Source organism: Diadema antillarum, unplaced genomic scaffold, assembly GCF_040938485.1.
Source record: "Diadema antillarum isolate AM-2024a unplaced genomic scaffold, OU_Dant_1.0 seq00000853_RagTag, whole genome shotgun sequence".
NCBI classification, from domain to species: domain Eukaryota; kingdom Metazoa; phylum Echinodermata; class Echinoidea; order Diadematoida; family Diadematidae; genus Diadema; species Diadema antillarum.
In genome coordinates, this window is record NW_027271724.1 from 6382 (window position 1) to 34209 (window position 27828).

General features: G+C 39.4%; 1 protein-coding gene across 1 annotated transcript; it reads right to left on the bottom strand.

Moving 5' to 3' along the window:
* Positions 1-257: 257 nt before the first annotated feature.
* Positions 258-27828, bottom strand: LOC139740397 (uncharacterized). Its single transcript, XM_071650990.1, has 18 exons — positions 27414-27828; positions 26805-26852; positions 25010-25221; positions 24161-24250; positions 23244-23397; positions 21902-22090; positions 21036-21332; positions 19882-20084; positions 18984-19134; positions 15041-15415; positions 14057-14104; positions 12957-13168; positions 10637-10726; positions 9736-9889; positions 8860-9048; positions 8114-8410; positions 6094-6296; positions 258-407 (listed from the first exon to the last, which is right to left on the bottom strand). The coding sequence occupies exons 1-18, from the start codon at positions 27826-27828 to the stop codon at positions 258-260; spliced, it is 3477 nt and encodes a 1158-aa protein (XP_071507091.1).

The following is a 27828-nucleotide window of genomic DNA, read 5'->3' on the forward strand; positions in this document are numbered from 1 at the left end:
TGTAAGATTTATATTGATTTATGATCACTTTTATAATTTTTATGACCTAGCATCACTCGGAATGTTTACATACAATCAAACAATGTGCCGAGTCATTTCTTATGATATCATCATCTCTAAAGGGTTATCAAATGATCGTCAAAAGAACGCTTGCGTTTACGTGTACCTTGTTTTGTATTCATTCTATTTGGGACTACAGAAATTGTTGGAAAAGACGCTACGAGTAGAACATTATCTTTTACGAATCGGGGCAGATTTCAGGCGTCGAGGGGCTCGTAGTAGCAGTACTCGAGGATGATATTATCGCTGTGACCCTGGTAAGGATGAGACCCACCATCATCGTCGTCGTTGAACGTGTCGTTCGTGTCCCACCGGAAGTACTCCTCCGTCACTCTCATTCCGTGAACCTGTCGGACATCGAGAGGTGTTTAATTCTTTCATCAGTCATATCATATTTATTGTCAGCATTTACGCAGTTTTGTGTCATTGTTTCTGGGTGAGTTTGCTGTAGTCTGTCCTGGATTGACTTGAGTTGGTTTTATGTCACGTTCTTATACGATTGTTTCTTCCAATTCGATTTTGTCTGTTTTTACAGGTAGGTCCCTACTTAGAATTTATGATCTGTATACTCTTTCGTGTTATCAACGTATGTAAGAATCCCGCAATTAATTTCCTGTAATACGTTTATTGGACGATTGAAATGAATTGAATCGAATCGATTTGATTTGATTTGATTATAAACATTTCTGCATAATGATGTCAATGGTATTTCGGAGGAGCAGACTTCAGAGGATTGTAATACCCGCACTTAGGGTTGATATTACGTAATCATTATGTGCTGCAAAGATGTGTGGTGACGTTATATCAAGAGGTTTGAGCACATGTTGTGCCAAATCCCTCCTTGCACTTCCCCAAAGAGGTTAGATATGCTCATTGCCTATTAACCCGTATTTAACCATTATTTTGCATAATATCCTCATACCCTTTTCATGCTTGAGTCACTCGGGGATCTCCCGGGAGATTCAGCAGGAAATCAAAATGGAACACCCGCGGAAAAAAAAAATATTTCAAACTATTGCAAATGAGATTCCGGTTAAATTCTTTCGTTCTGATCGTTCTGATGCGCTGTACGGCCACAGGATGTTTCGTAGAAACTTGCACTACCAAGTAAACAACAGGGTCACCCGGGAGTTCCCGGGGACGATAGACACTCGGGAGATTTACCAGGGATCTTTCCTGTAAAGTCACCCGACATTTTAACCGGGATTTCACCCACGGGACATTTTTACTACGAAATTTGCTAAGTGTGAAAGGAGTCCACCAACAGTTGATATGCCAATGATGTCCTAACCTCATAATTTTCCATCGATTGCGTATATGGGGAAAAAGACAGACGAAAAACCCATTTTTTATGCGTCACATAATGTTATTCCTGTTTGAATGAATTTAAAACAATAATCAGTCAGCTATAGTGGGGTATATTTAGCGTCTAAAAAAAGAAATTGAATTATCAAGATATTTTTGTACAAACTACATGGCAAATAAGAGGGGACGACATGATCAAATAACTCATTTAGGCCATGGGGTGAAGCTGAAAAAGAGGCTTAGAAAATGGGTTTCGTTCCAGCAACACTGGCACTACTTTCTGAATGCGGAAATGTGATGTTTTGTACATCCTAAATATACTGTAAAAAGTTCTCCTCGAAATATCCTGTAGTATTTGCGAAAATCCATATTTTATAAACTGCGACCAGCAGCCCAATACACATATCGTAATGGGGCTGTGAACTGTAGCATACAGGATCATGACAGAAGTTTTATCGCGGACAAATATCAATTTAAAATCGGGAAAAAATCTTCAATTTGAAGACTTTTTAATAAATTTGAAGTATTGATAACAGAGTTCGTGCAAGGTTTGCTTCTGCAAATAGTTCCTTTCTGTTCAAATTGATGACTAAATGTGACTCGGTCGAGAGGAAACTGGGAGAACTACGCTGAATTGACGGTCAGCGCAGGCGCACACATCACTGCGCGCAAATTTCGAATCCATTGACTGGATATTAAGATGTCTGTGTGTGCATGCGCTGGCCGTCAATTCAGTGTAGTTCTCCCAGTTTCCTCTCGACCGAGTCACATTTAGTCATCAATTTGAACAGAAAGGAACTATTTACAGAAGCAAACCTTGCACGAACTCTGTTATCAATACTTCAAATTTATTAATAAGTCTTCAAATTGAAGATTTTTTCCCGATTTTAAGTTGATATTTGTCCGCGATTAAACTTCCGTCATGATCCTGTATGCTACAGTTCACAGCCCCATGACGCTATGCGTATGGGGCTGCTGGCCGCAGTTATGCGTATGGGGCTGCTAGCCGCAGTATAGTTCCCATAGTGTTTCTAAGCTGAAATACATATACACATTTGTAAAGCACTGCTTTTAGCCATATACCTAGAAAAAAAAGTGACGTTTTGGTTTAATAGTTGCATTATATCTCATGTTTCAGCTATTCCTGATGCTGGCTATGCAAAGGAAGACAAGAGCAAAGTGGTTCGAGACCATAAGAGAGAGAGCACTGACTGACCGTCAGAGGTCAAGGCAAATGCCTTATATTCTGTTCAAAGACATGTTATTAATCAAATGACTAATCATTCAAGGCAAAAAAAGAAAAAAATTCAGTGCATTTGTTTGTGTGTGTGTCCGCGTGCATGTGGGAGAATCTTATTGTACACACACACACACACCCTCACATGCACACACACATACGCACACACATAGTTCTATGAAGATTCAATATACCCAAGTGTATTAAAACATTATTCTACATGCCTTGGCCATTTATCACATCAGCATCATAAAAAAGATTATCATAAACATGAACACACACAATGATATAATACATGTATTGATCAGTGCATTACACATACACAGGTGCATAAAAACGCTGACATATCATATACACTCACACGCACACATACAAACTCATTTACACACATGAGACATTACTATTAAACAGATCATATTGTTTATCAGTAAACATGTTTTTCTTTTTTTCTTCTTCTTCTTAAGAAGCTTTGATATACTTAGATCACATAGCAATCACGTTGTTCATGAAATATTATACAGTACTTTAGAAAATTTAATCTTCATAAAATTTCCTGAAGTTTTCATTGCTATCATTAGGTTACAACATGGTGGGACACTACCTCCTTTCATGTAAGATAGTTCAAAATGATAATCAGTCAAATTTTCTAGTTTTAATAAATTTCCTGGAACATTCCATGGTCCAACTATCCTTGAAAGGGTGTAAAAGTTTTGAAAAATGCCAATATATAAAATAAAGGCAAAATTATAGTTTACCCATTCATGAGTGAAAACTGTTGGATTCTGTATTGGAGGCAATGTGTACCTGAAAATCTTGGAGAGAATAAAACAGGTTTGGCATTAAAAATTATGATAACATTGCAATTAACTTCCAATATCAGAGGATCTGTGCAAGCCTGACTCAACTTATGCACAATTTTCATTTGGCTGGTGTGTATTAGTTTTAGCAAACTGATTTTGTACTCACACCTACATTGTACTGACCTTTTTACATGAACATTCTTTTTCAGTATTAATAATAGTTACATTTTTTTTCCCCAGAGTGGGAGAAACAAATTTTAATTGTAGTCATTCAGTTTTATGAAAAAAACCACACTTAGTAAAACATCTTTGTTCTTAGAATAATTCAACCCTAATCAAATCATAATAGTGGGCAGAAATGTTTGCTAAAGGGCGAACAATCACATACTGAGGCAAGGAGTCAAAACATGTTGCATAAACATTGGCATTCAAAATACAGGAAGCAATCTGTATTACAAAGACATTTTATCATGCACAACTTTGGTAAGATGTCAATTCTTGAATATCAATCACATTGACCAAAGCATTGGTGCATATACAGTACATTCTGCTGTTTCTGAACTTTGCACTGAAGTTCTTTGTGTATGTGTGTGAATGTTTCAGTGGTGTATATATATTGCTCCATTTTATCAAGGACAACTTATAGTAACATGACAATGTTTTCATGCTTCAATATCAATCATATTAACCTATTTCCCTTGGCAAGTAATGAGCAGGTTGACTCTGTTGCAAATGATGCATTTTACAGGCAACACAGCAGAACCTGAAGAGCTTCCAGAAGAAAATCTTGATCTTGATGTGAGCGTCTTAGGGGAGGAAACAGATGCTCCTGCTGACGGACCAGGCTCCTCCTTCAGCTTTCGTTTCCTAGCGAGATTCAGGCGTTTGCTATCTATAAACCTCTTGTAGCACGTTACATGGAATCCTATTTAATACAATGGAGAAATGAACAGCAATGATTAGCCGTTGGATTTTGTTAGGGGGAAAAAAAGGCTGAACGCTAGAGGGAGGGGTTGAACATTACACTCAATATATCATTAAAGGTACGGTAGACTATTGACTGCCAATATTTGAATCTTGTAATTACCAATAGGCCCTAGTACTATGCCAGGTAATCATTAACACCTCATGATCATTGTCATCATCAACTACTTCAACTTGTACTTGCAGTGCAATTACTGATTTTAAATTACATCTACAGCTTTCAGCACCTGATCACATGCAATATCAATTATCATGAATACAACTGCCTTATCATCATTAATACTAGTAATCCTTGGCCTTTCACTATCGCCACCACCCACTGCTTTATAGTTTGGCACAACATAGTGGTAATCATATGTTTTAGGGAGTTTAGTTGTTGAAATTATTTTATTGTCATTGTTGGTTTTTTAGACCTATTTATATCAAATATTAATAAGTTAATTTAATGAGATGCTAAATGTGTGTTTTGAGGGGGGATTCGCCAATTTCGGGGTGAGAGAAACAGGATGGATTTTTAATATATTAATACTCCATGGCCATGATTATGAAAATATAAATTTACATGCAGTTTTACAGACCTTTTTCAATCCAGTCCTGTGTGTCAAGATTTTTACAAAACAATATCACCGATCAGCTACATCAACCTAACCTGGGCTGTACATAGAACAACATGTAAAATTACATCTAGGCTACATTATAACGGCGCTATGCCATGCCAAGGTGAAATTCAAGATAATTTATCTAAAATGTAACAGACACGCTAACGGCTAAGCTACTGCATTAGCGCCCATTATAACATACATAACATACACAAGCAACGTTCATAACATAGCTAACGTTGTACTTGTAGTCATCATGGTCATTACGCATATAACATGAGAGAGACTGCACTGCAGTGTCGACTGCTACGACTGTACGCACGTAAACTAACCTGTAAATTATCCTACGTAGGTTCAGGGAGGTGAGCTGGTAGGTTGCAGTCAGTCCCCCGAGCAGCTGAATCACTTCGTTCTGGTCTGCGATTTCACGGTCTCCCCCACTCAATTTGATCCACTCTTTGGCACACAAAATAGGTTTCGTCTATCTCAGGTTTGTCATAGCCGTGAAATTTTCAAACTTCATCGATGTTACATGCATAAAAATGCATCTTAAAAGTTTCGGCAGAGCAGACGACGTAGACGCGTCGACGTGCAGGCTCACAGGGGGCGGCCATTCTGACTCGTAAACGATAATTCTCGATTCGGATTGGATAACATACATCACATGATCGTTCGCGAATGAATATCGTACACGGCAAAGTGTACATATTCAGCTCCTCAGTGACAAAAAAGTTCACTGTTTTCCCCTAAATTACCAAAATACTACAGGAGGGTTTGTGTCGAACTTTTTCCTGTAGCCTTTTTGGTTATTTGTTTACACGTAGCTGTGGAGAAATTTTAGTGCCGCAGTTGTCGGAACGAAACAAGCGAAAAAACCAGCTCACCCCATGGCCTAATTCGCGTATTCAGATTAAACTTACTGTTCAAAAACCGTTTAGTGCTCATTAGATTTCTCTCCTTTCCAGATTACTTTAACAGATGAAAAATTGATTTCTTACCCTATGTGCCACATTCATTTCTTGCCAAAAGGCATGCGCGCGAAATTTGAAAACATTGACTCATTGGCAGAGAAAGGGTTTAGGAATATTGCAGCATCAGTTAGGCCTACCTCCTGGCACTGGTGATTTCGCTTGTAGAGGAAAAACGGTTGGTCAGTCGGGAGGTAGATGGGATTGGAAGCAAATCCGTCGTCCCTGCAGCAGTAGTAAATGCGGGTGTTGGAGTCGTAGATGCCCTCCGGAACGTCCCCGCCCAGGTCGTTCTTGTTGGCCGTATCCTCATCGTCCCAGTACACAAACCCCTCGGAAAGACCTGAGATAACGCATGATGAGATGAAAGACTGGGCCATTTTGGAGGTTTTGAGGACCGGGGGGGGGGGGGGATGATACCCCCCCCCCCCATCTCGGCAATGGAATGTCCGATTGTCGCCGAATTCGGCATGCACCCCTTTTATGATGTACCTTACAAGAATGCATAGTTTATTTTACAAAAATTACCATAATTTTCTAATAAAGGCTAATCAATTATGCAAATATGCTAATTTCTATGGATTTTAAACTTTTTTGTTTACTTTTTGCCAATATGGTTGTTTAGTGATCCCTTAATTCTGAAATATATGAAAGGAAGTTGTTTAACATTTAATTGTATGAAATCTGATCGTCTAAGATAAAAAAGGTAATTAATTGAACAAGATATACTCGTTATATACACATCAAACTAGGATATCTGGGTATTTCCTATGTTAATTATTATTTTTTATTTCTTATGTTTTCTATTGTTTATGTTCTTTATATTAAGAAAAATTAATTTCAACTTCAGATCAGATTTGAATAGCTGAAAACAGACTGTGCATCTCGGGTGAGATCTTACAAATTCTGGGAGTTATCGCAAAATGATGGCCCCACCAGTCTTTTTAGGGTTAAAGTCACCGCACACTATACACTGCTTTACGACTTTCGGTCGCATGACCGACCGATTTTGGATCCGAAATAAATCACAACAGCCTCAGAACATACACGCTTGTTTATTTCAGATCCAAAGTCGGTCAGTCTTGCGACCGAAAGTCGCATAGAGTGTGCGGTGGCCTTTAGACAGGATCATTATCTACATCTTAAGGCCACCGCACACTACACGATTCGACTGGTCTTAAAGTCTTAAGCCAAGCTGGGTCTTAAGACCAGTCGTACGACCGGACACCGCACACTATACGACCCGACTGTAAAGCGCGCGCAGTGCGCACTGCGTGCGTTTGCATTTTGCTGCATTGTGAATGGCTGAAAGCTCACGACTGGTCGTAGAGATTCAACATGTCAAATCTCTACGACTGGCGCTAAGACCCAGTCGTACGACTAGAAAATGGCAAGACTGTGACGTCACACTTCTAGTCTTAAGGTCTTAAGACCGGTGAATCGGGGCAAAATCGTGTAGTGTGCGACGAGCTTTAGGCATCCGATTAAAAGAAGCACATGGATGAATGGGGATTGCAACTTCCCCATCACACACGTACATAGATACTTGTGGCAACAACACAGTAATGTATATTTTGCCTGATAATATATTTGAAATCATAAAATAGTACAAACGCAATAAAACCAATGAAGTGCAATATCGCTGATCGAACTGGCCGCTCATGTGCATGGTTATGAGACCATAATAATCACACACTATTTTGATATCTCATTGCCATCATTATCATAGTGTATTATAATCATCAACATTTTCACCAATAACAATGATACAACTGCTGTTACTACCACTATATACTACTACTACTGCTACTACTACTACTACTATATACTACTATACGACTACGACTTCTACTACTATTATTATTATTATTACTACTACTACTACTATACGACTACTCACTACTACTACTACTACTTCTATACTACTACTACTACTACTATTACTACTATTACCAAAATCAAATATATATATATATATATATATATATATATATAGACCTGTTATATATAATACGGATACTACAACTACTTGAAGTATCAGTACATTCAGTCAGTATAGAATCAATGTGGTGATGATGATCATAAAAATAGTGTTTCTGACACTAATATTGATAAGAAATGCTTTGGAATGGACAAACTGATCAGACTGGACTGTCTTACCTGCCGGACAGGATGCACCTTTCTTAGCAACACAGTACTGTCCTTCCTGGAACGGCCAGCCATAGATGTCCGCCTCCAGCACAGTCTTGGAGCAGAACTTCTGATACATGTTCTTGTTCGCGTACGGCCCCTCTAGATGCAATGGGTTGCTCCAGTGGTTGTCTGGGAAGGAATCCTCGGTGTCATGGTAACGCCATCCTTCGTTCCAAGAGAAGTGAGCACTGGGGCATCCAGCGACTGGCTTTGGTAGGGTGTAGGTTCCACGGGGCCAGGCGATAGGTATGGCCACCAGGGGATCTGTTGTAATAAAATGCATTTGGGCTGATCAACACCTTTGTGGCTTATCCGGTAACTGCTTATTTCTTTTTTCATGTCTATATTAGATGACCACACATATCGTATTAAATGACCTGTTCTATGAAAATCTCACAACAATCGTTGTTGCATATGCTGAATGGACGTGCTGAATGAGAAATAGAGGAATGAAACAAATTTTATTCATGGCTTTATTTTGACGATTCTCATGATATGGGAGGCTTTTCTTCAGAATTAAAAGCCTCAGGAGAAGACGTAAAATTGTTTCACTTGTTGGTCAGTGGTATTCAGAATATTTTGGCACATCTTCGACTGACAAAAAGGATGATACAACTATATACAGTGTACTGAATACCTACAAAGGTATGCGATAACACCGGTCAATATCATTTTCCTTAGTTGAACAGAAACATTTCTGGATGGCTGATTACCTGGTTCAGCGTTGGCGTTCTTCCACTCCGCGTAACCATTGAGCGCCGCCTCCACATTGGATTGGTACGTATCGAGGTCCTGTATCCAGGAGGAGGAGCACAGACCTCTCTTGACGTAATCATCAAACAGCATCCAGTAGTCTTCCTCGAAGACCTCGTGCATGCCAATCAGGAACACCGCAATCGGTTCTAAGAGCGGGACACAGGAGGGAATCTCATTTCACCTAGTCTGTCGCCCTTTGTGTCGGTTTACTCCCTCGACTTAGCAGTCAGATTTAAAGAGTCGTATGAATTATATTCACAAATATTTTGCAACGCCATGTACCAAAATATAAAATGTATGTATGCACTTTGATGTGGTGGCTCTGTGGCATAGCGGATAAGACTCCAGACTCCCAATCGGCATACCAGAGTTCAATTCCCGCCCAGTAAGGCCTACTTACGTCCTTGGACAAGATGTTTTTCCTCACTATAGTCCCTTATGACCCAGGTGTATAAATGGGTACACATTTGTATCTGGCAACGCCATAGGTAGACGGAGCGTCTACGCTCTGGTAGAGCTCTGGTAGAGCAGTGGTAAAAAGATGCTACTCTAGACAAAAAAGACATTATCATCTATGAAATTTTGGACTCGTTGGTTTATTGGCCAGAGAGACTTTTACTTTGATCGTTTTTACCGTCAAAGCTATGCAAACACCTTACATTTGTAATCATATTCTATTTCTCATGAATTTAAGGCTTACATTAATGTTTTCATTTAGTTATACCTCTACTAGTATCTATTTGACATTCATTCCTTTATTTTATTTTCTTTTTTTTTTGCAGGGGGGGGGGGGAGGACAGATGTGCAAGTGGATTTAATCCAGAAATCATTACCCGGTAGATCTTCCCCGCCTGTGGCGAAGGTGCTGGTTTGACTTCCAAACTTCATTCCCGCTGTCAACCCCCTTTCAAACACCTCGACGTCGACCTCGATAGCGCCTCTGTAGCCGGGAATGAGGTTGTTCTTGAAGTTCACACTCTCATCGACCTTCGATGGAAATGAGACGACATGCAGTCTATAATGCACTGTGCAAGACATGACTAAAATATGTCTGCAGATTGCATCATGGAGACGGTTCAAAATTTATCCTTTAATTTTTTTTTAAAATTATAGGAAGATGTGAGATATAAAAACCGGTTGAGTTTTTGAAGTATTGATTGATCGCGTAAACATTCCTTGCATAGGAAACAGATTAATGTTTACATATAGTGTGAAATATTTTGGCAATTCTATAAGCTCATACACGTACACAAACGTGACACTGTGTGTGGCATGCGTGTGTGTTGACACGTACATCAGATGGTGGTAAAGTTAACGATTATTTTGTGAGAGACAAAGATAGGAGATGGAGGTGGATACGATAGATAGCATATTTTTAAATATAATTTTTTAGATACCAAAACAAAATGGGTAATGGTTGTTATTCCGAAGGTTCGTTATGCCAAAGGTTCGTTAATCCAGAAATAAAAATGAAATGCGCGCACTAAGGGATTAACGAACCTTCGGCATAACGAACATTTTTAAAATTTGGGGTTAACAAACCTTCGGATTAACGAGCCTTATTTCATTTTCGGATTAAGGGACCTTCGGAATAACGAACTGTAACCGAACACAAAGATGACGAAGAAGAAGAAGAAGAAAAGAGAGAGAGAGGGGAGGGAGCCAGAGAGAGAGAGAGAGGGGAGGGAGCCAGAGAGTTGCAATAGGGGGGGGGGGGGGCGAGAGGTCACTTACATTGGATTCAGCATAATGGACAAAGTTTTCTCTCGTTTCCTGATAGCGATCAGTTGTCTTGAAACCCAGGTCCACTTGCGTCACCACATGCTGCAGAAAAAAGGATAATATTATTCACCAAGTCAATTACGAATATGGCTCCCATTCAAACGCTTTCTTTGAGAGAGTCAAGTCCTGACCCAATACACCTCAAAGAATTGCTGATGACGTCAACAGTAGCAAAAGTAAAATTTGTAACAGGTTGGACTGAGACTCAATGGAGAAAGAGAAGGACTTTGTAACTTCGCAACGCCTCGATACCACTCGACTTGGTACATCAAATAATGTAACAATATTATCAAAATGACGAGAAGCTACATCATTTTATAAAACAAATGAGGCACATCATACAAATGGGCGATTGAAAGAACCTATAGTCTCACGTGAATATGTCCCACCAATGGACCGTACTGCCATACTTGATTTGCCTACTAATTAGCCAAATGACATAACTTTTCGTAACTTGCGACAATCCAATTCCAATTCCAATAAAATTCAATTCAATATCAAATTTAATAAAACAAATGATGCATATTATACAAGGGAAAGTTCTGTAAGAAAATTGTCTAATGTGAAGAGATCCCTCGCTCTCACGCCCCGTATGTAAGACATATCACACTTTATTTACCTACTGATTAGCCAAGTGATTCATCTTTTCATTATCTGCAACAGTTCAATTCAATGTATTTCATATTTTTCATAAAAATATAAAACACATCACGTAAAGGGAAATTTTGTAAGAATGTTGTCTCACCTAAAATAGGTCCCACAAACGCCCAGTACTGCCACGTTTTATTTGTCTACTATTCGGTAGGCCTAATTACCCGAAATTTAATGACTCTATCCTTTCATAACTTGCAACAATCCAATCTAATTCATTTCAATTTCATTTCATTGATGTTTTGATGTAGAATATTGTCTTACTTGAATAGACTCCACCAATGCCCCGTACTGTCATGCTTTGTTTGCCTACTAATTAGCCAAATGATTAACCTTCTCATAACCTGCAATTATCCCTCGACGTTATCTCAGTAATAGTTCATTAATCTCCATCGCGTTTTGGGGGAATATTCTTAATGACTGAGGATATCTTATCAGCACCTGAAAGGAGCAAAGTAAAGTAAAAACTCTATTTATTTTTCGTATGAAACACGTTTTGACTTCCCCACGCTCCTCGCAAGATGTCCCCACTCTTAAAGGTAGTGCACTGCCCTCGAGGTGCCATCCCCATAGTTCCTACCTTGTAATGGAGTATCCAACAAGAGTTGCTCACTTTTATGATAATAATGCCAGGGGCGAATCCAGAAATTCCGTAAAAGGGGGAAGGGGCAAAAATATTTCTGATGTCATTTTCGGGTTTCATCTGCTGACCCTCCTCCTCCCTAAAAACAGGCTTCAGCGCAAGGATTGATCTTTCAAAAATTAAAGGGAGACGCACGCATCCCCTTTCATTTTGCATTTTTATCTATTTTGTTACAAAAAACCCCCACAATATTAAAGGGGGAGCGTGCTCCCGGTGCGTCTCCTTCTGGATCCACCACGAACTATGTGAGACGAAATTACCGACATGGCTCGCACTAACCAAGTTATATTTATAAGGATTATATTGTTATGACTCGAAGATTAATGATTTTCGCCGCGTCATAGCTTTCAATGGAAAGTGTTGTTTAGCAAACTTCACATCGTACTGGGTTTTTAGTATTAACAACAGCTTTTTTTTGCTATGTTTTCGTGGAAGTAACCATAGCTCACGAAGGCTTTGTGAAACCTTGAAATGTTTTGCCCCAAATCATATAGTTATGTCAATCACGTAGATACAAGTTGACCAACACCCCTCTTTAAACGATTTTTCTCAATCACATATAACACACTTAGTCTGTACTCTCAACATTTAATCTTCCTTCGCTTTAATACACTTACAGTGTAACATGTCAAATTTAAGCAGACTTGGCAATTACATTGCCTTTAATGAAAGAATAATGACAACCAACAAATTTGAATATTGCTAGTGTCATAGTAAAACACTTTGCATTTCGTTGATTTTCTTTTTTTTTTTTGGAGTGCTCAAAAGGAAGCCAACATCATCAAGCTTGCCTGTTGATAGGTATGTCCTTTTTTATGTTTTTCTTTTTCTGTTCATCTTTTGAATCTGAATCTACCTCCCCATAAACTGAAAGTGCTCACTACTCCTCCAGATGTACTTTTGTAAACTCCGTTATCGCTTTTGTGACAAAATGTAAAATGGATGATAGAAGTATAGAGCTACACCATTATGCATTACCGTTCCCCAGTCATCCAGAAAATTCATGTACACATCTTCGTCGTACGACGCCGGCAGGCGGCAGACATCAGCGACGAAGCCGTCGTCGAGTGGATATTGCTCATGAATGGCCAGTTCGTCGCGATAGCGTGCCTGACCGCGGTTACATACGGTCCGGTCTTCGTAGTAGACGCTGCGCTGGTTTTTAACCTCGGCGTTGACCTCATCGTAGCCTTCGCACATAGGCGTATGAAGTCAGTTACGTCATTGATAGAAAGTCAAGCTTTCAAAGCGATTATTAAATTATTAATGTTGCTGCTACTGGTCTCTCTCTCCTTCATAGTGTGCAAGCGTTAACTTGATTAATCGAAATCATACAAACACGCAAAAAAGAAAACCAAAACCAAAACCCAAAATATAGAAATGATCATTCTGAAATTCGTGTGGCAAAAAAATATGAACAAATAATAACAAATTTTTTTTTCATTACCAAAGTTTCATCATCAAATTGAGACTAGAATAATTAACGCAAGAATCAATATTAGGATAGGAGTAAAACACACGAAATATATACATACACAGGCATTAATCCTATTTTTTTTTTCACACGATTTACCTACAGAGGGTACTTATCACGTTTTGGGTTCTTCCATTTTCTCATGGCGTTTTGGCCAAGTCTTAGAATTCATAATTCTATATACACAGAAATTTTCGCTCAAAAAGTCGGCAGTCTGGAACAATCTAACAAACATAAAATCTTTTAATCTGCTAAAGAACATGTTAAAACACTTCGGGTAATATAACAAGGCTTAATTTATTCGTCATCTCGATTGCTGTCACTTCATATACATAGTCTTAGAATTCATTATGACACCACTGATTACCAGTACTGGTAATTACTTTGCGATTTGTACTTTCATCTGCAATCGTCATTTGCTAAAATTTTGTGGGGGAGAGGAAAACTTATCTGAACTTGAGCAAATACGAACATGTTTATCGACAGAAATAGTGTGGGATGATAGCACTTGACGAATTCTATAGATCTAGAATAGATCTAAAATAATCAAATGAACAGTGTGTACGAATTCATATTGTCTTGTATAAGATTATGTAATACTTACGAGTGCTCCCTGTAAACTTCGCTTTCCCAAATATGTAAGTAACGCGACCTAAACACAGGGAATAACAGTTTAAATTCATTGTAATTACATAAGATAATAATCTTTGTAACAGTAACTATAGGACGAATCAAGAAATGTAGCAAAGACCATCGTCGACGAAATCAATTTATATTAATATACCAGTCAGTATTGAAAATCAAATTGATATTCTTAATAACTGAGTGTTTGAAATTGGTAAATTTACCGCCAGTGTTCTTGTAAATCTTATAAGATAAGTACAAGTATCACAAAATGTATCAAGTATGAAAGGCTATAGCAAGTGAAAAAAAAAATAATGTCATTATGTCTGTAATGAAACGTTGTGCTACTACAGCTATTATCATGATTAAACAGACTCCGAGTCATGATCTAAAAAACAAAGCAAAAACAAAGCAAAAGCAAAAACAAAAAACAAAATCGCGGTAACATTATCTCTTATGAAGTAAAGAGAAACGACTACTTACTTTCTAAACATTGTTTAATAATTCAGTTTAAGGTTCTATATTGGTAAAAATGGCGGAATTTCAGTGAATGGAATATTGTACAATCAGGCAAACAAACACATGAAGTTCCATCAAAATCGGACGTAAAATTAAAATGTTATTGAATATCAAATTTCATGAATTTTCATTGAAGAATACACGAAAGATGACATGATGTTGTCACTTCGAAAAATCTCCCACTGGTATGAATGCGAAAATATACTTTGAATATATATATATATATATATATATATATATATATATATATACATGTTGAAAGCTTGCTTATGAAATCTCTATGATTATAACTTTAATCTGTGGAATCATACTTGAATACATCATTACCAATCAGGAAAAGCTGAAGCCTTATTGTGGTCATTTTTATTGGTCTAAATGAAAGCGGAATGTACGTGCATATAATGTTCCTGAATCTAGGGGAACATCATCATGTTCCTACACTCACTGGATTGTTCGACGTCGACCGATATTTTTTCGATGTATGATTCCATCCCGTAGAAGGTTTGCTGGGTGGTCACCGAGGCGCAGCTCGATCGCGGCGTGAAGACGACCTGGTCGGGCACGACATACTCGCGATCGGCTGTCAGCGTTCCGTCGTCGTAGGTCAGTTTGAGCACAGGCCGAGTGACGAGGAGTCCCGGATCGACACCACCGAGGTAGATGTCGCCGCCTTCAGGGTTTCCATCGATGATGTTATAGCCGATGCCGACGAAGTTGCTGATTCCGACGGGCGTGGGCTTTGGATCGCCGACGGCCTGGGGTTCGATATGGTCATCGATCTCGGTGTATGGGAGTGCGACCACGATGGACGCGGTCATTACTCCGAAGAGGACAAATGACCAGCGACGGACAAGCATTGTGGCTTAATTACGCTACCTGCCCGGAGTAAACGGATCAGATTTGAGCTAATATATTTAGAATTATCTTCGTGTGCCGTAATACCCATTATAGTTGATTCCTACAGTGACACGCATTGACATAAATATGTATATCTTCACGTTTTCAAATATCAAATCACACCAACAAATTCTGACCAGACAACTGAAACTCAACAAATAGGAAAGGACATGTGATGTGTGAGAGTACGTAGGCCCTACTAATATTTCAGATAATGATTAATTTGTCTATGGCAAGGAGAAACAAGGCTTGATTGAGGTGGAGTTTAACCATCTTACGACTTCCATCATAAATGTGATCTATATTGGCAGTGAGCATGTTGAAACTGAAATAGTTAACCACTTTTGATAAAACGGCAGTACGAACTCCGTGATGTTCGTTATTCTGAAGGTTTGTTTGTCCGGAAATGAAATAAATGTTACTCCGAACGTTAGTTATTCCGTAACACACATATTCCGTTTAACTATATTGATGTTCGAAAATCCGAAAACGAAATGGGATACATGAATCCAAACATTTGTAGCGTTATACCGAAAGCTCGTTAGTCAAAAAAAAAGTGAAATGAAGTTCGTCATTCAGAAGGTTTGTTAGTGAGTAAATGAAATAAAGTTTGTCAATCCGAAGATGTGTTAGTCAGAATGTGGAATTAAGTTCGTCATTCAGAATGTTCGTTAATCCAACAGACAGTTTGTTACTCTAAAGACTCGTTAGTCCAGAAATAAAAACAAGGTTGGATAATTCCCAAGGTTCGATAGTCTGAAAATGAAATAAGATTCGGTTAGTTAAAGCGAAAATAGAAGAAAGGGGCATACTCACGAACCTTCGGAACGACGAACCTTATTTCGTTTTCGGATTGGCGAACCTTCGGAATAACGAACCGTATTTAATTTTTTATTACCGAACTCTTGAAATACCGAACCTTTTGAACAACAAACCTTCGGAAGAACAAACTGTACCCGCTGTACCTATCTTACCTCAAGGCCCATGCAAATTGACGTGCAAAGTTATTAGGATTGTGGTACCTTTCGTTTCTGAAGTGCTTAGAAAACCCTCGTCAGACAACCTCCGCTCCGGAGCGATATCCTGGGTTGTGATGCCACAACATTTTGCTCCATGTAAGTAATACCGTTGTTACTGCTTCAGCTGTACTTATCATACACACAGACCTTACTGATAAACATCTGGAAACTCAATTTTGCTCACATGAACAATGAACTAGTCGAGTCACGTCTCTCCCATTGCATCGAGACATGATGTCATCCGTGCTTAATGGTAGTATCTCTCATTTTGATTTCATGTCGTCTATATAGTTATTGTGTGTCATTTTTCACCTCATTTTACACCTTCGTCCAGTAAGGAGAACGAAAATCATTAAAAGAATTCTTTTAAGTTTTGTTAGTGTGCTTACAGATGTTGTCTGTTGGTGGTCTCAGCAATGAGATTTTTTTTTTCAGAAAACTTCGTCAAATATATTGCTGTTAAGTTATGAACGTATACCGTCAAACTTGTTGGTCACGAAGTAAATATTAGGTTGCAAGGGGACCGCTTCTCATGACAGAGACTTTCTTGTAATATCAACTTCAAGTCAAAACTAGTTCAACTTTCCCGTGAACTAAAATTGTCTTAAAATTAATTGAAAACTGAATAGGAGCGATTTCATTAAAAAAAAAAAAATCTTTCTGTCGTGGCCGGTTCATCTTTCAGACCCTGCAGTTGCGTTCACCAAACCTTCAACACGATTTGGAACAATCTCACTCTATTCTCTATTCTTCTCACTCCCTCATTTTTTTTTCCACTCAGTTTCACATTTGCTGTCATGTTATGCTAGCTGGAGCACTGATGAAGAACAGTCTCCCTTATAAGTGAGCTTACTTTGCTCGTTGCATCAGCATTATTATTATACAATGTGAACAAAATCCTTATTACATTGGTGGTGTATGGTTGAGATAAACCAAATAATTATGACCAAGTTCTCCGTTTATTTTACACACACACACATACACACACACACACACAGACTTACACGCAGCACAATTTCAACTAACAAAGTTGTTACGTCATAATGCAACACTTTAGATAATCAAGAAGTGATTGCAAACATTCGAGTATATCACAATTACTGATCACTATCAGCGCTTATGCCGTCTTCTGTCATCATTTTCAATATCATCCCCAGTTGCCAGTGATGTAATATCCTCTTTCTGTATTATTGTTTTATCATGTTCAACGATTCATCATCATCGTCGTCACTACCAACACCATCCTCCTCCTCCTCCTCCTCCTCTTCATCATCATCATCATCATCATCATCATCATCATCATCATCATCATCACATCACCCTCATCCTCCTCTTCATCATCATCATCATCACCATTATCATCGCATCCCTATTATCGCATCATCATCACCATCCTCCTCCTCCTCTTCCTCTTCCTCGTCATCATCGTCATCATCACCATCACTACTACCATCACCGTCATCATAACAATCATACCCCTTATCCGCTTATATCATCATTGCCACCAAGATCGCTCCTCTCTTTGCTCTAGCTGTTATCATCATCGTCGTCGTAACTGTCTTCACGTACATCAGGTTCCCCTTCCCCGGCACCACCCTGACAATCATCACCATTTATGAATAATGATACCATCTTCAATATCAGCTTTATGATTGACATATTTTATTCAAAGTACTGTGTTGTGTTTTGTTGGAAAAAGGAGAATGAAATAAAATGAAATGAAATGAAATGAAAGTATTTTGTTTTCATCTGATACGACAGGGCTCTGCTATTGTTTACCACGGTGTTCTAGCTCTCATAAAATCGTTATAAGTCAAATAACACCCACAGAAATTACACTGTATAACTACCAAAGTAAAATGAGCAAGGTATATTCCTCAAGGATTCGGCTAGAAGCGTCATTGAATTTAAAGGCGTTATGCAAGCCATCCACCACGCAGAGTCATTCTTAGATAACTATGATCCTGAGAAGGACCAACCCACTTGGCAATGATTGCTACTGGCCAAAACACATCAGGCTATATCCATATGATATTTTCAGCGCTGAATTCACATTTGGTATCTTTTTTTTTTTTAGACATGCGAGTAACGATTATTAGAGTATCGTACATTCTTGATATACATGCAAATGCTGTTCTGTTTCCCTGATACTTGCCGTGCCGATGTTCTCAATATGACCTACTGCAGTTTTATTAGGAGTATCGAAAGTTCAATCATGACACGTGTTTTCACCGAGCCTAATCACCCGAAAAGATGTATCGCAACCCCTGCTAGAATGGCAACTTCCAATAGCAATAGCCAATCGGGAAACTGAATTCTTATCGTTACCATGACAATTGCTATTCCAGCAAGAGTTGTTATCATATAAACTTTTTGATGAAATGTTGCCCTGATCCATGGTGTCATAGAGAGGATCTCGGTGCGTTGAGCCACATTAGTGGTACTCGATGGCAGCAACAGTCCAACTCTCACCGTCAACTTCGGCGGGCTCGTAGTAGCAGTACTCGAAGACGATGTTGTCCGTACGTCCCTGGTAGGGGTACGAGCCCCATACCCAATCGCCGTTCGCCTGGTCGTTGGTGTCCCAGCGGAACCATTCCTCGGTATACGTCATGCCGTGTACCTGTCGGATAATATGGCCAGGCAGATTGAGTGGTCAGGGAACAATTTTGTTTGCTTATTGTCAATAGATTCATCACTTTACGAGACCTATCGGGGGTATCTTACGAGGGCGACTTCTTTGGGCTCATCACACGAGCTCGAGATTAGGCCAAAAAAAAAAGGGAAAAAAAAAAGAAGAAAAAAAAAAGTACCAATCAGCTCGACCCCGGGTAAATAAAGCCCATGAGCTCGACAGTATGCAAATAAGGCCCACGGGACCGACACTAGGCAAATGAGGCCCATGAGACCAACACACGTGTGCATTTGCCCTGGTATCGAGCTGTTCGTCCTTGTTCGCCTTTATGTCGAACTCATGGGCCGTATTCGCCTAGCGTCGAGCTGGTGGACTGTATAGTTCGTGGGCCAATTTTACTCGATGTCGAGGTCATGGGCCTTGTTCTCTTTGTGTCTAGCTCGTGGGCGGTTTGACTCGTGGCCTGTATAACTCGTGGGCTGCATGACTCATGGGCTATGACTAGCGGATGTCGAGCTCTTCCACTTCATCATAAGGTTGTTGTGGTTTTATTGTTAGAGTGTCTGTGTGTGACGTGTGTTGGTGCGTGCGTGTACAATGCGGTCCCGTTATAACGCACACGATTATAACGAAATTCCGGTTAAAACGTAATTTCAATATAACGAAAGAAAACTGCCAGTCCCGAGGACTTTGTTATAACGGGAGTCCACTGTAAAGTGTTTGTCAGAGCTTTACCTCTTGGCACTGATGGTTCCTCTTTTGGAGGTAGAACGGTTCATCGGGAGGCAGGAAGATCGGGTTGGTAGCGAAGCCATCGTCCATGCAGCAGTAGTCTATGCGGGTGTTGGTGGTGTACTCACCGCTGGGGAGCTCCCCGTCGTGTTTGTTGCCGTTGGAGGTGTCCTCGTCATCCCAGTAAACCGATCCTTCGTTCATTCCTTCACGTGGAAATGCAGATTATTATAAACTAAAGGCAAGACTCAAACTGTACAGTATGTAAAAAAAAAAGATACAATCACATTTTCGCATTGATAACACCCAATATGATTAAACAGTCTAAATGCTACTTCAGGGTCTTAAAATATAACACTTAGCTCTATTTTTGCAGAAAACCCTATTCAATTTGGCTAAGCGATCACAGAGAAATGTGGATTTTTGTAAAGCATGTCCTGAGAATGATTCTGCCAAGTTTAGCACTTGGATGTTCCTGATATGCTTTTCAAAATTTATTATTTATCCTTGACCACTGAAGCAAATCGGATGGGATTTTTCTGTAAGATGTGTGCGATGAGTTATACATTTTAGTTTCTTACTCCGAATTGTAATTAGATTGATTCACTATTTTAAAAGTTATCGTTGCGGAGGGTACCGTTGTTTGTGTGTGTGTTTGTTTGTTTGTTTGTTTGTTTGTTTGTTTGTTTGTTTTTTTTTTGGGGGGGGCATACGGTATGGCATTTTGTAGAACTTGAATGGTGTCATATATTCAAAAGCAAGTTAATTGTCTTCCTCGGTACACTAATAGTGTGTTTAGAATAAATCAACCGTAAAGACAACTAGATACCCCTTTCAACCATGAAACAGATGAATAAAAGCATCGGACAATGTCCTCTCAAAACTTGCGGAAGGGAGAACATTCACGAGATGTACAAGCAGCTTGCTTGAAATAATGGAAACCTCAGTCAAACAAGCCTTGTTAAAAGATGTGATTCTTATCGCTGGCTAAGGTATTGATTGAGCCAGTGGTGGTGAGCTATTAATAACTTCTTGTCAAAGGATCAATGATGTTTAGCAGGGAGATGAGGAGGGCCTTCCTCTCTGCATTAATCTAAGTTGAAAGTGACCATCATATTTAAATATTCATTGATCAACACCAAGAAATGCTGATTTACCGAGTGGGCAGAAGGAGCCCTTCTTGGCCACGCAGTAAAGACCATCCTGGAACGGCCAGTTAAAGATATCTTCCTCCTCCACGGTCTTGGAGCAGAACCAATGGTCCATGCTGCTCGCCGCCCGGCTCCCTTGGAGGTGCAGCGGGTCGCTCCACCTGTTGTCTGCGGCAGTATCCTCCGTGTCATGGAAGCGCCAGCCTTCGGCCCAGCCGATGTGAGTGTTGGGACAGCCGTACAGAGGTTTCGGAAGAGTGTAAGTTCCCTTCGGCCACGTGACAGGAATAGCAATCACGGGATCTTCAAGAGAGGATTAGGTGCATCGTAAAAGTGATTTAACGATGCAAATTTAGCAATATTCCATAGAATAATGACAAAAATAATAAGTATTGGGCTTTTGACTGAGAGTGGTCGGATAGGCCTTTGAGACAATATAAGTATTACCACAAAAAAAAATGAAATTGAAACGGTTGTATCTAGTCGGAGAGTGATGGTGTGGAATAAAGTAGGATTGCAGTAATGGTAAAGGCTCTCGTAGTCGATGTTGTACTTATCACAAAAAAATGCAAGGAGAGTGTAGAGGCATGTAGAGGGACATAACACAACAGTACAAAAAGATGAACAATAGTGTTTATGTTACTAGATGATGATTATGATAGGATATGGCAATCTAACTGATAAACAGATGGGACTGTGAATTCAGTGAACTGCCCCTAAACTGAAATAAAGGTGAACTGATCGGAAATAAGGTTGAATGGACTGCTTATGAACTGTGGTGATTAAATGTACTTAACTATACACTGAACTAAACTGAACGTACGAAGCGTTCACATGAATACATGAACTGAATCGAAAAGAGCCGAACGTACCGACGGCTTGCTCGACTCCCCTCCAGGCGGCGTAGTTGTTGAGAGCGAGTTCCACGTTGCTCTGAACGGTGTCCCTGGCCCTCATCCAGTCCATCGTACAGACCCGGCTCGAGATCAGGTCCTGGTACTGCTGCCAGTAGTCTCTGTCGAAGACCTCGTGCATTCCGATCAGAGAAACAGCGATCGGTTCTAAAACCACAACAGATTGAATGCGCATGAGAATGTAATATCATATCTAAGAAACGCGTCTTCTTCGCCTCTTTTTCCGGCGATTTCTTCTGTTCTTTCTCTTCCATTCGTCTTCTTTTTCACATTCTTCCCTTCTTCTTCTTCTTCTTCTTCTTCGATCCGATCATCATCATCTTCTTCTTCTTCTTCGGCTTCTTTTCTCCTTGGGTCAAAACACAACACCCATCAAATGAAGAGCTTGCTTCCAAAAGGTGCTAAATCCATCATTTTTCAATGGATAACGCGCCTTTTGGAAGCAAGCTCTTCAAATACTCTTCACAGTTTTTAGCCCTGAGGTTGAGGGCATCCTGGTCTGGTCGGGGGGGGGGGGGGGGCACTGAAGGAGCGTTAATGTCGCAACCCTTGTCATGTATAATTATGTAACGTGAGAGTCCATCTGCTGCGTAAGCCTTCCTCTTCCTTTTACAGGAGCTACAGAGAAAATGCTTCCTGACAAAAAGAACACACAACAACAAACCAAACAAACAAAAGACTCCATTGCTTTCCTCATTTTCACCATAAAAACTTCATTTGTAAAGTTGTTGTTGTGGTTATTGTGGTTGTTGTTGTTGTTGTGGTTATTGTGGTTGTTGTTTTGGATGGAGGCATCAGGGAAGTGGGCTTTCTGTACAACTGTACTCCTAATGACAACCAATATGATCTGATAACGATTAAGCAGGCATGGCGTCTTTGCATCACTCAGCTGAAATTTAAATGTTAATATTCACTCCAATTGATCTGACTTATGCGACGACCATAGAAAGAAACCCAGAGAGAGTTCCAAGTTCGATAAAGTAGCATATTATGTTGGAACGATGCTCAACCGTGGATATGAATATGCTTTAGGATTAGGGTTAGAGTTTACTCAGCTTATTACCCTAGGACGCTGAGATCAACGTTACCCTAAGTCTAATCCTGAAGCATAAGCCTCTGCTGAGCATCGTTTCAACATATGTTACCGTTCGATAAACACATCCTCTTCTAACAACAGAGGTTAAAAAAAAAACTCGTGCGTATCATCATGCAAAACTTCAACATTTTGATGAATTGAAAATGTCAAGAGCACGAGGAAAATCGAGATATGTAATTTCGACAGCACTTTCCACACGCCTACCCGGTAGATCCAACCCGCCGCTGGTGAAGTTTGAAAACTGCGAGCCGAACTTTTTTCCGCCCGTGAGCCCGGCCTCCAGAGTGTCGGTGTCCACGACGGCGGCACCACGGTAGCCAGTGAACACCTTGGTTCTAAACGAGACACTGGAATCAACCTGAAGACGCAAATAACGGTAATTTTATGCAGTCAAAAGAAAACTATAATCAAGTTCAATTAAGATGTTAATGATATCATCGTAATGATGTTGATTAAGATTAACCAACTACTGTGATTGTTCTACGCATACTTTATATCATACTTTATTTTGTTTCACTTCTTGTTTGATGGGGGAAAATAAGCTGAACTGAACTGAACTGAAGTAATGTTGAGATGGTGATGATGATAATTATATGAAAATGTTAATAATCATTAATACACATTGTAATGATATAATGCTACTAATAGGCCTACTGGTAATAAAAAATAATGATGATAATGATAGTGATTTCATTAATTATGATGATGTTAATAATAGTAATAGTTATGATATTGCAGTGGTTGCGATTCCCTTGTAATAACTGTAGTATACGTATATAACCTAAGAAAAAAATCATATTCGCTATTAGGTAATGGGTATGATAATGATGATTATCCCAACAACAGCAACAGCAGCAAGATACTTTATCGATCAGTTCTGATCTTCAGATAATAATGTCGAACAAGTAAAACCCCGTATCGATTTACTGAAACATTGTGCTATTTCCTGCCAACATCCAAAAATGAAGTATGGTTGAGGTCATTTCTAATTGATGTGACAAACATTGGTTAGTACATTGTACTAGTGGTACATGATAATAGATATGCATGTTTGATATTCATGTAATGTCTGTATGTGTTTGTGTTTGTGTACTAGGCAACTGCAGTAAAGAGTTAGGTACCTCTGTTCGGGCGTAGTGCACAAAGTCTTCCCTGACTTCCACGTAACGCTCTGTCGTCTTGGTTCCCAGGTCAACTTGGAGGACAACGTGCTATGTCAGGTAACATTAGAGAATAGCGAGATGATTAGAAGACCATGATGAGACGCTGAACCAAGAACGTCATTCCTGGTTTCAGTCTTAGATTTTGATAGTGCCACACCTGCCTCATCCCATATAGCCATCATTAACTGAGGCGGCTAAACGAAATCTCACAGCTATACTTTATACCAGAAGTGTGCAGATGACGTAACGAAAATTACTTCAGTCATTATCATTATTTTACAATGATATAAGAACCCCGCCAATAAGTTTTCTGAATCTCAACAGTTATATGGGGGCTAAACCGTATCGGTAGAAGAAAGGAGATGGTTCCACGCCTCACATCTGCTGCCAGTATAGGTTTGGAAATTGCATTGTTGGCTAAATAATCAATTCTACAAATAACAGTAGGCCCTATCAGTAAAATAAAGCCAGCATTACAGTTCGTATAGCTTTTGGTCACGTGTGTGCATAATGAATGTGTAGGTGTTTGGATGTGCCTAAATAGTCTATATGCCTATGATATCGCTTTCAATTGTCCGCATTCAATTCTATTCAGTTCAATTTTTATTTCCACTCTTTGGTTTTAAAACCATCGTCAGCCAAAGGCTGGTTTTAAGAGGGGTCGACACTGAAAGGAAAAAAAGAAGAAAATATTCATTGTGCTGATACATACATAACAGACGAAAAAAAAAAATAGATAAACTCATTTGCAATCACACAAGAAAGAGATTACAAACACGGTTTTGTCAAAAACAGTATACAACATACCGTTCCCCAGTCATCGAGAAATTGCATGTAGGCCGTTTCGTCGTAAGCGATGGGCAGTCGGCAGGCCGCCAGGGCGAAACCGATGTCGAGCGGGTATTTCTCGTACAGGGCGAGCTCGTTGCGATATCGGGCTTGGCCGAGGTTGCACACGGATCGGTCTTGGAAGAACACGTAGCGGTTCTTTTCGACCCCGCGTCTCACCTCATCGTACCCTGCATCGATATTAGGAACATATTAATACAGTAAGTTTTATCATGAGTATCACTTTTACTTTTATTGTGACCATACTAATGATGATTAACATTATCATAAGTATAAATTTTGTTATTATCATAATAATCATAAAAGTTCCTGTCGTGCATGGTGCATCTACAGTCTCATCAAGAAAATCATCACTATTGAAATTCCGGCTTTATGTAACTTTAAGTGAATAAGCAGATGTGATATCACGATCTCGGCGTTTCTACCTCTCCTACTGTTGCGATCTATGCTTCTACAACTATAGCTCGTGGTACTTCGTATAAACTACGTGTGTCACATCGTGATTAGTACTTTATATCACTCTTCTCCTTCTGTTACTGTACTGTCGCTATGTTACTAACAGTAGTAACATGCTCGAGTAGATCATCACTATATACCACCAACACTATCACTACTACATGACCTATACTGCTGCTGCTCTCATTACTATTACTGGTGTATACTTCTACTTCTACTTCTACCACTCCTCCTCCTCCTCCTCCTACTACTACTACTACTAATAATAATAATAATGTCAACAATAATAACAATGATAAATAACACTTATATAGCGCTTGATACAGACGTTTCTAAACGCATTAATATGGAAAAATATTAAGCTAAAATACAGCACATATAGTTACCAATAATGTACATATACCTATACACGTATAACAACACGTATAACAATTTACCCCCTAGCAGCCCCTCTCACCCATATATTCAATTTATCCCTACTCAACGGAAATTATCCAGACTCCTTCAAAACGGCCAAAGTTATCCCCATTCATAAAAGAGAAGATCCCTTAATGGTGAATAATTATAGACCCATTTCATTGTTACCTGCAATATCGAAAATTTTAGAAAAAGTAGTTTACAAGCGTCTCCACTCGTTCATGATTGAAAATGAAATATTAAATGCGAATCAGTTTGGTTTTCGGAAAGGATTTTCTACCGATTATGCTATAATTAAATCTGTTGATAATATTATTGATGCGTTTTCTAAAAAGGAGCACATAATTGGAGTTTTTATGGACCTTAGTAAAGCGTTTGACACTATTGATCATGATATTTTATTTGAAAAATTATATAACTATGGTGTGAGAGGGATTACTCTGTCGTGGTTCAGAAGTTATCTAAGTCATCGAAAACAATATGTTGTATTTTCATTCCTGCATCCCTCATTCATTCATTCCTGCATTTTCATGATTATGTAACTTATGTATATTGATTTGCAGAAAATAAAGTATCTATCAAACAACAAACAAACAACAATAACAAAATAGTATTGAGTAAATAGGTAAGTTTTAAGCAATGATTTAAACTTATCTACACTTCCAGCATTTCGAATATACAGAGAGGGAGTTTATTCCAAGGAGATGGAGAAATGACAGAAAAAGCCCTACCACCATAACGGGTACAAGTGCGGGGACCACGTGATAATTGCAGAGTGGATGAAGAACGGAGAGAATCAGGTTGAAGTGGAGAAGCAGAAAGAAATCAAATCTTTGAGATAAGATGGGGCAACATCATTTCAATTGAATTTGTAACTTACGTGAGCTGCTTGAGAACTTATATTTCGTAAAAACTCCCTTGATGCGAGCTGTTCGACAAAGATACACAGACAAACACAGGACAAGAGAATATTACTAAAATAAAAGAATTGTTTCCTCAACACACACCAAATTCCTGATTAATATACTATCACAAATTCATAAGAGCACTTAACTACATCGCAATATAAAACCCCAGAGGGGTTATTTTTTTTTTTCAAAAGAAAAGCGAAAAATTCGACATATAGTTTAACGTCAAAACAAGACGTGTACCCGACTTGTATTAGATGTACCCTTACGTATACACGTATGCTTTTATGTATCGCTTTATATTTCAATTATAAACTAAGTTGTTGTTTTTTACGTCGATTGTATATGAGGTGTCCACGATGCAGAAACATTGCTTTGTTGTCGCCCCCTCATTTTGTGTAAAGTTTTTTTTTTTATAGCAAGTTTATGAAAGTATACATGCTTTCAATTCGTTCGCAGTCAACCGATGTGTAGTAAACTACTCCTGAACATTTTGTAAATTTCTTATCTCATGTTCTGTGAAAAGAGAATGAAAATCAATTGAAACTAATATTGAAATTGAAATACAATGCACCACTGACCTGATTGTTCAACGTCAACCGAGATTTTCTCGGTGTACGTCTCCAGACCGTAAAACGTCTGGATGGTTTTGCTGTTGGCACAGCTCGTCCTCGGCGAGTAGGCGACCTGATCGGGCACGACGTAGCTGCGATCGTGCGTCAGCTGGTTGTCGTCGTATGTCAGCTTCAGGATCGGACGAGTGACCAAGAGACCGGGGTCGACCCCGCCGAGGTAGATGTCTCCACCTTCGGGGTTGCCGTCGATGATGTTGTACCCGACTCCGACGAAGTTGCTGATGCCCACGGGGGTCGGAAGGGGGTCGATATCGACGATCACCTCATCCTTGCTCTCGATGAGCTCGACGTCAGATGGGTACGCGACTACGAGTGTTAATGTCGCAATGACGAGGAAGCTGAGGAGTCGAAAACCCGCCAT